Consider the following 10,144-nt stretch of genomic DNA (forward strand, 5'->3'; position numbering starts at 1 on the left):
CTCTGATATCTTGATCTAGGTCTAAGGACTAGAACTAGGCATTTTGGCAGCCTCAGAAGAGGTCCACTCTTACCATGACTGTGCACATACTAATAGAAGCCATAAAAGGGAGAAGAATTTTAAGGCTGATTGAAGGGGCAATTTTGGAGAGAATGTGCTTGTATAATGCCTCAGGCAGAAGGTGGTTAATTCTCAGCCCCTGCCATCTGTCTCCGAAGTCAAAGCCCCTTCTTCTTCCATCTGTTCACCCCTCAAATGGCGAGGCTGGGAGGCCTAGTCTACTGGATCTGAGCCATCAAACCTGGAGGACAGTAGCCGCACTCAAATTCATCCATCGTCATACTTGTTAGTACCTAATCAAATATTTAAACCTAGAGGGATAAAGCAGTGGATCAACTAAAATTAGTGTTGTCATCAGGGTCAGGCCTTCATTATTCATGCTTTCCAAGGCCCTGGTAGAGTGGTAAATTAAAAAGTAGCCAGAATGCAGTCTAAGGAAAGGCAGTCTCGGGCGCTAACGCAACCCAAAATTCGGGGAAAGGGGGAGGGGAGAAAAGTAGAAGTTACAGCAAGATGGCTTCAAATTAAAAATGGGCTATACCCAGCTGCCTACCATTGCAGAGTCAGAGAGGAAATGTGAAGACAAGACAGGCTACTCCTGGAGGTTCCAGGACCTCAGGGCAGTACAACAGGCCTAAGCTGGGGGAAATGGGTCACTTGGCAGCTCAGAGTCTCCCGCCATGCTCAAAGAAGGGTGTCATCCCAGATCGGTAATCTACAAAGCACCACTAATGTCCCCAAGGCAGCCACAGGAGCAAACCCACAACACCAGCATCACGTACAACTGACATCTAGATTTTCAGCTGCTGAATTCTGAGCAGATCCTCCTATGTGACCTTCCATGGATGTCAAGCTTGGATCTATCTGTGTGACACCACTATGAGTTTTGCTTGTCAATCTCTTCCAGTCCGGTGAGGACCTACTTGAGAAATGGCTTTGTTATTTCTTAAGAGGGTGTGCATTCTCTATATAGAATTCATTTCAATGTTCTTTCAGTTTCAAAGCCACTCTGGACAGAGAGAACAGGAATCCTGGGCTGAGGAGATGGTTTGGTGGGTAAAGCACTCCTGTGTAATCAAGAGGAGCGAGTTTGGGTGCCCAGCCTGGCAACATGCACCTGTACTCCCAGTCCTGGGCATACAAGTGGGTGTCGTGGTGGTTATGGAGGAGACAGCAGATCCCCCACCCTCACTGGACAGGCAGACTAGTCAAATCTGTGAACTTTAGGTTCAAAGAGACAAGCTGTCTCCAAACCGAAGAGGGATAGAAAAGTCCTGACATCAATATCTGGCCTCTCCGTGGACATGCATATGGGTCCATGCTACCACCCTAGATGCACATATGGTCATACACACACACATACACACACATATATATGTAATATATGTACACAAGTACATATAGAAATATATACGCTCACATGAATATATAGAAAAAACATATACCTATACATGCACATATGGGAATATACACACACACATGCACATACAGGAATATATAATACACATACAAAAATATATGTGCATATGCATATACAGCAATACATATACACACATGTACACACATAAATATGCACACACATGTATACACACATGCACATATATATATATACACATGTACACATGCACATGCAGCAATATATAACATACACATGCACATACAGAAATGTGTATATATATACATACACATACATGAATATTTACACACACGCACATACAGTAATACATATACATGCATGCACATACAAAAAAATATATATATATGCAAATATACACATACATGAGTATATACACACATGTACATATGTACATACAGAAATATATATACACACATGCACATGCAGCAATATATATATACACACATGCACATACAGCAATATACACACATGCACATGCAAATACAGAAATATGTATATACATGCACACATAAACCCCTACAGATATCTGTTGTCTAAAAAAGTTTTCTCAAATAAGATATGAAAACAGCTTCTCCCAGGCTTGAAGTTCTATTTTTGCTATGTAATAGCTCCCTGGGGGGAGGGGGGTTGGTAGGAGGGTAGAAACAGATTCCGAGGTCCACCCTGGTAATGGAACCCAAGAACATTCACCTTTAACATCAAGTTTTCTAAGTGACTGCATGTTATCAGGGCAGAAGATACAGCCTCCGCCATACAGTGGACATATTCACCTTTGGGTTTCCTAGAAAACCCTCAACTGTGCCAGCTGGGTAGAGGCTTCCTACTGGGAGTGCACAGTACACCAAGCAGGGACTCCTTGCTGCCTCCAAAGATCTGAAATGACACAGACTCCTAAAGGGCTTCTAACAGCAGCCATGCCTTTGGGTTCTTTCAGTTGTTTCAGGTCATAAGAGCACAGAAGACGAAAGGCTAAGCATGTGTAAACAGAGGTCATCTCTGGACGCTGAGAAAGTCTTGGCTCAGTCGCCTCCCAGGTACACCCTGTGAGTCATTGGGGGCCTGCCTACATGAAGGTGGTGACAGAGTTATTTAATCAAACACCAGCCATTTCCCAGAAAAACTACCTCATCGTTTTAGAGAGAGAAGGGAAAATAAATATTTCCTGATCACTTCATGATGCAGTCAGGCGCTGGACCTATTTCTTGAAGGTCTGAGTCATCAAAGTATGTCTTGGACTTTGAAATCTGTTGCCAACACTGGTCCTGCACTTTTCCTCATGAGGCCGTGGCAGTTTGTGTTGTGTCTGTATGTGTGTGACACTAATCACAGTCAGATGAACAGCCCAAGAAAGCATCAGTGTAGCAAGGCGGCCATGGTATACACCCCACAACTTCTGCATCTACTATTTTTGTTGAAGGCTATGTTGTAAGAATTTTTTAAAGCTGGTTGTGGTGGTAGCAGCGCTCAGGAGGCATAGGGAGTAGCAGGCAGGTCTATTTGAGTTCTCCATGTCTTGAAAAACCAACATAAGAAAGGGTTTTCTTTTTAATGTTTACTTATTTGCATGTACATGTGTGGGAGATTCAGTATATGCACATGTAAATGCACGTGCTGGTGGAGGCAGAGGCCCAGAGGTGTCAGGTCCCCCTGGAGCCAAGTAACAGATGGCTGAAGCTACCCAAGGCGGGTGCTGGGAAGTGAACTCTGGCCCTCTGCTTGGACAATAAGTTCTATTAACATTTCTGCAATCTCTCAAGACCCTCCGAATCTCATTTCTAAAAATAAATCAGTCAGCTGGACATGGTGGCACACATCTTTAATCATTAACACTCAGAAGGCAGAGTCAGGAGGATCTCTGTAAACTCAAGGCCAGTCTGGTCTACATAGTGAGCTCCAGGACTACATAGTGACCCTGTCTCAAAAAAAAAAAAAAAAAAAAAGTAAATAGATAGATAAATAAAATAGGATTTGGGAGTGGGGATGCTTAGACTAAATGAACACAGCTGCAGGAATAAGCAACAAATGTGGCTGGATAGGCGGTCTTCCATTCTTTGGCTCCTTTTACCTATCCTGCCACATGTTGTGTGCCGTTCCCAAAAGAGAGCATGAATTTCCCTGCCCTTTGGAGTCCTAGAGCTCAGACTTAGACTGAGGGTACGCCAGTTTGAGCCCCGTGCAAAACTCCGGGAAACTGTTTATGTTGGATGCTCTGTCTTCGATACCTGTTTAGAACATGGGAGAGGTGAAAGGCCAACTCATTATGCACAGCGTAATTATAACAGGTTTAAAAAGCATCTGTCATGTGCAGGGAGGCTTATTGGGCGCCAGAGCTCTTTGTGCTAAGACACACAAACTCAGCAGTCCTGTGCTGGTTCGTGCAGCAGCAGCATTACCCTCACAAAATCACATAATCCCGCAGCAGGGACACAGTGAAACTGCTATATTCACTCCACTCTCTGGGCTTTGTTAGGGATGTCCACGCTATACACATATTCAGCACAATTTACCATCTCCACTGTAGCCCAGGACCATCACCATCCTCCTGAAAGGAGACCAATTTGGCTAACTGAAATAAATCCTCTCACTAACTGGGTGCCTTAGAATAATTTGGCTTTAAAAGGTGAAAGATTTATATGATCTGAAGAGAAACCAAGACAGGGCAAGCAAGTCCTCAATAGTTCCTGCCTCACAAATATGTCTGTCAGATGTATTGGGCCAGAAGGCTGAAGAAGATGCTCCAACATTATAGAGAGTTTTGGGTGACTCTTTAGGTAGTAAACTGTCTCTTGTCATTTTCTCATTTGGAAAGCTATTAACCTGCACTCCTGGTATACTCAGATAATCAAGTTTATTCCTTCTCAAGTCTCTGATGGAGTTGAAGACCAGGTAGCTTAGTTTTATAATGAAGCTTAGTTGTTTAGGGGTTAAGATGCTTTTAGGTCTAGATGGATGTTTTAAGTTGATAAAGACAATATGTGATGGAGATTGATTTACATTCAGAATTTTAGACACACCAAGATAGGAAAGATTTTCTTCAAGGCTGTCAAATACAAATAACCAAAACACTAAGAACATATCATTTATATAATTCCTGATTGTGTCATAGTTCTTCTTGCTATAGATAATCTATTGTATATATGTGTAATAGTATAAATGTATATGTAAAAAATAAAAATGTTTAATTAAAAAAAAAAGAATAGTTTGGTTTGCGCCACACAGCAATTGCATCACATAAATACTGTCACCAACTACGAGAAAGCAGGCTCAGAGAGCTGATGTCAATTGTCCAAAGTAACACAGCCTGTGGTGGCTGAGACATGAGCAGCTGACTCTGGGAGAGTTATGGTAACCAAACTCCTCCTGATCAAACAGGCCATCACTATCCCCACCACCAGTGAAACAAGCATGGGAAAACCTGAGCTTAGTACCCTTCCTGTTATCAAAGAAGCCAGCCTAAGATTTGTTTATAGGCTGGTTTGAGGTGCTCGTGCATTGGCGATGACCTCAACTCCCCTGTATTTTCCATTTTGGTGGAGAATGGCCATTCGTTTGGCTCATCCTTAGTCACCTTGATAGAAACATCAGGCGTTTCTACAGGCCCCATTTTGTATGAAAAGGGTGATGCTACGAAGCCAACCCCGGTGGCCTGCAGCGGCTTCACAGCTGGTTGTGAACCTCGGCTACTTTAGCACCATACCATAAATCCTTGCTTCTACAGAAAAAGCATCTTTTCCCTGAAATGGTGGGATAGATACTACCTAATTACTGCTGAGACAGGGATATTTCAAACAGTTTTCTAAAGAAATGCCCATGCTTGACACAAATATTTAAGGAAAAAATATAATAGGATCAGATTTATTGCTATTCTGTCACTGGTTATTTGAAAGAGACACCAGGGAAAATGCACCCAGTAAAGTTCGTAATCATAATCAGAGAAGTAAAATTATTTTAAGAACTTTTTGTTTGTTTGTTTGTTTGGTTGGTTGGTTTGGTTTTTCCAGACAGGCTTTCTCTGTGTAGCCTTGGCTGTCCTGGACTCACTTTGTAGACCAGGCTGGCCTTGAACTCACAGCGATCCACCTGCCTCTGCCTCCCGAGTGCTGGGATTAAAGGCGTGCGCCACTACGCCCGGCTTAAGAATGTTTTTACTGTCCTAAGTAAGTACCTCTCCTTTGTGAAACACAAGAAAGTTTTAGTTCACTTTGCTTCTATCCAGTCACCCTAAAGGATGGCTTCTCACCATTGTCCTTCTCTGTGCAAGTTATCAGACTTCCAGGCCACCAGATAAACAAGAGATGCCTGTGAACTGCCAGGCATACACTAAGCGCTCCATTATTGCTCTTGAAAGAAGGAAGAATGCTCACCTCCTACATGCTGGACTGAGGAACTGGTCACCTCCAAATTTGAACACCCATAAACATTGTGGTCTACGACCTCTGAGAAATGGTTTCTAAGGTACCACTTGACTGACAGCCTAGAATCATCCACCCCTTAGCTACAGGGAAGTATTAAGCATTGCTAGGAGAACCTTTGGGGTGTTTGTTAAGTTCTTACTGTACACTTTTGGTATTAAATGCAGGATGTGGGCAGTGTAAAAAATAGAGAAGCAACGTGAAAAAGCTGCTTGGGTCAGGCACCTGTATCTCCCTTCTTAGTTTCTGTATCAGACATACAGATAAAAAATATCAAATTGGAATAAACCAATTTGGCCTGGCTCTGTGCACGTCCTCATTACCAAAGTCAGTGGCCTGAGTACCGGGATCGAGTCAACATTCCCTGTGCTTCTCATGCCTCCTTGCCTTTCATCCTGCCCTGGAGAGCACAGGTGGCGTGTGTTGGTCATTTCTATCTCTCCCCAGACTCCTGGAATTTACCTGGTATCTGGTCCTTTCAACTCTTACCATGCGAATTTGAGAAGGTAGGGGAGCAAAGCCCAAACATGGGGATGGATGAAGTCTCCAAGAAAGGACTGTGTTGCTTCCAGGTTGGGAGCTAACTCAGTCAGGCACAGAGGATCAACTGTGCTCTGCGTGACACGATGGCCCACTCAACTTCAAGGATTTCCTACAGGACATTTCCCTTAAAAAACCTTCCCCTCCTCCTACGGGACATTTCCTAATGAGCTCTCTTGATGCAATCACCTCTCTCCATGTACTCTTTCCTCTGATTTCCACAGAATGAGAACTGGAAGAAAAAAGCTGACCTCATAAAACGCTCTGAGCCTGGCTGGTGCAGAGTGCTCAAGCCTGGTTTATGCCTTTCTATTTAGAGTCCCAGCACAATCCATCCTCACATGCACCCAAAGCCCAGGAGCAGAGAGGATATCTAACAACACAATCGCAAACAGCACGCATGCCGGTTAGCGTGGGTCAGGCTGACACACTCACCTGAGAGGAAGAAGCCTCAGTTCAGGGACCACCCCCCATTAGATTGGCCTATAAGGCAAGTCTGTGTGCTAATTTTCCTTGATTAATGATTGCTGTGGGAGGCCCCACCCACTGTGGGCAGTCGCACCCCTGTGCAGGTGGTCCTCTGTTATATAAGACACTAGGCTGGACAAGTCGTGGGGACTAGGCCCGTAATTACGCACTGTTTCTCCATGGCCTCAGCTTCAGTTCCTGTCTTGACTTCCCTCAACGGTGGGTTATGACCTAGAGACTTTTCCTCCCACTAGCTGCTTTTGGCCATGGTGTCACAGCAACAGAAAGCAAACCAGTAATGGAAGTTGAAAGACAACGGAGATGGGATTTCCAACTCACACAACCCCTTTTCTCAGGAAGCGCAAACTCATAAGAAGAAACAAAAGCCACAGTTGAGTAAATCTCCTGTGGAGAGGGCGGCTATGCTATACTCGAGATCTCTACACCGTTAGTGGAACTTACCTCTAATCTGATGACATATGAATGATGGTTTTTCTAAAGATGTGTTTATTTGTTATTTATTTATGTGTACAGTATTCTGCCTGCATGTGCCCACACACCACAAGAGGACACTAGATCTCATTATAGATGGTTGTGAGCCATCGTGTGGTTGCTGGGAATTGAACTCAGGACCTCTGGGAGAGCAGCCAGTGCTCTTAACTTCTGAGCCATCTCTCCAGCCCATATTAATGTTTCTTAAGTCAGGAAATCTGAACAGATGTAAGGGCTTATAAAATTCACAACTGTCCTGTGAAGAGTAAGCCAGAACAGCCATTCTCTAAATAAACTATTCACATTTTACAGGGAGGGGGGGGAGCTAATCTACTCCACTAAACTTTATTTTCTCAGTTTACAGGCAAAAACTCCAGGAGTGGGCAGTGGAGGAGAGGAGCTCAGTCTACAGAGAAGGAAACAGCATCCCAAAAGACCAAAGAAAAGATAATTATATCACTACCTACAATATTAGCAATAAGTTGTTGACTTAACTCCCTATGACAGATCTAATTAGAAGGTGGCAATAAATGTTTCCAGGTGTTTAATTAAGTGTGATGATTATTTCTTTTCTTAAACAGAAATGGAGTCATATGTTTACACTGCAAAGTATAATGTTCCCTGAGTTAAAACAGTGTGAAAACACCTTTGTGCAATACAGGATCCAATGATAAAAATATCCCCTGTGATAAGAAGCACTTAAAGTGATTTATCAGCTTTTAGCTTGCAGCCACCAAAGCACCAAGGGCTTCTTAAAAACCACCCTGTTGGGGGTTTTTTTTTTTTTCTTTTCTTTTCTTTAGCTGCAAAGTTTTTGTTAGCCGTGCACCTCAGTAAATAATTTGTATTCAAAGTGTCGTCCTACCAGCATCTAAGGAGATTTTCAACAAAGATGTGGGAAAAGTGTCCTGGGAATTCTATTCCCATAGCAAACACAAGCAAGAATAAAGTGAGCCGTAGGAGAACCAGAAGTTATGACTACACGGGAACTCAGCAATCCAAGCACAATATGGTTGATAGGATGCAGCATACTGATGAAGGAATCGTTTTGTGTAGAAATGTGCCCTCTGCAAGTGAGGGGACGGATGCCCCCTCCTCAATAAAAATAACTTACAGTGGAATGAAATTTTCAGACTTAAGCAACTCCAGGACGTTGTTGTTTCAACACGGGGCAGTAAACTACAGTTGCTAGTGCTGTGAGTTAGGAAATCAATCGGTTTAGAAACATGACGTTGCTGAGTCAATGAACATCTTCATGTGCCCAAGTCCTTTGCTCAGCCTGGTCTTGAAAATGCCTATGAGAAGTCCTCAAGTCACCCGGCCCTGGGAACTCATCAGGTGTTCCCCCAGCAGGTGTTGTAGGCTCAGCTCGGGCGCCACTGGTATCCACTCTAAGCACACGGGACATATAGAAACACACATAACTTTCTTCTCGGAATGATCTTAAAGCAAAACTTTGGTTGCTGCCCGTTTTACAATACAGGATTGAATAACAATCTCAGGCCAGCATCTCAGTCGGCAATCTGGGGCATCCTCAACAACACAGGCAGCCCTTGCTTCTGCGTGTGAGGGTGGTTACAGAGAGGACAGGACACTTAGCCAGAGCGGTGTGCAGATAAGAAAGGGAGGGAAGAAGGGAGCGGGCTCAACACCGAGCTGGGGGAGGTCTCCCAGGCTGTAGATTCCCAACAACGGAACTGGGATCCATAGTGTGCGCGGGCACGTTAAAACTCCGGGACTTTCCGAGCTGCGCGCTCCCACACACTCACGCCCACTTACACTCCCTACACGCACCCACTCACACCCACTCTTACCGCCGAAACTCTTGGCGAACTGCAAGCGCGCCCCCAGGAGCACTTTGAAAGTCCCCCAAATCGCGTCTGGTTTTATCATTACTATTTCTTTTCGACTCCCCGCAACCCCTGAGCTCCGCTCCTAGGAGGGAGGCACTTACTCGGAGGAAGGGCGCGGCGGCGCCGGGAAGAGAGGAGAGTGGGACGGCCCGGCGCAAAGCTGTCTGTCTCTCAGAAGCTGGACGGCTTGCGGATCCTGGACCCCTAACAACCCCAGGCGGGCCCCAGCGCGGGAGAAGTGGAGCTTGCGCCTGGGGCGGGGCCAGGAGGAGGCAGGGGCGGAGCCTGTGGGCCAGGGCGGAGCCGGGAGGTGGACTGGGGGCGTGGCCTGGCTGCTAAGGCAAAGCAGGAAGGAGGTCAGGGGCGTGGTGTGGAGGGAAGAGATCGTGGCTGGGGTAGGGACTCGGCCTAAGGGGCAGTGACGTGGGGCTGAGCTGTTGGGCAGGAGAAGCAAAGGCCACCTTCTAGGGCGAAGATTGGAAGCAGAGAAGGAGCAGTGCAGACAGGGAGCTGGGGGCAGAGCTGCAGCGGGAGCTGTATCAGCACCTCTGAGGGCCCCGCCAGGAAAGTACTGCCCTAGAAGGGCAGTATGCAAGGTCACGTGGCAGCGAGGCCCAGATCTGTAGGCGCTAGCGACCAAGATCTGCTTAAGAGCGGTCTCCCCGTTTCTTTGCAAAAAATGAGATCACCTTCGTAGTTGATGTGGTCAAATAGGGCCACTCTCATTTGCACCTGTGACTAATGATCTGCGGAAGTCTCTGGATCCTGCTTCCCTTTCTTCCTCCCTCTCGCCCGCCCCTCTCCTTTAAGGTACCCAATGGTATTCTAAACACTTGTAGATCCTTGGCTTTCGTTGTCAGGTTGTGGGATTCCTTTCATGTGGGACTTCCTCATAGGAAACC

At 45.4% G+C, this 10,144-nt stretch overlaps 1 protein-coding gene across 1 annotated transcript in view; it reads right to left on the minus strand.

Moving 5' to 3' along the window:
* Positions 1-9,505, minus strand: part of TNFAIP8 (TNF alpha induced protein 8) — a 114,780-nt gene extending 105,275 nt beyond the window's left edge. The window contains exon 1 of the mRNA XM_084779748.1: positions 9,344-9,505. Within this exon, the coding sequence (XP_084635874.1) occupies position 9,344 (1 nt within the window). The 5' untranslated portion in view covers positions 9,345-9,505. The remainder of the gene's footprint in view (positions 1-9,343) is intronic.
* Between the last annotated feature and the right edge of the window lie 639 nt (positions 9,506-10,144).

This window comes from Acomys minous (assembly GCF_964271855.1).
Source record: "Acomys minous genome assembly, chromosome: 4".
Classification (NCBI taxonomy): Eukaryota; Metazoa; Chordata; class Mammalia; order Rodentia; family Muridae; genus Acomys; species Acomys minous.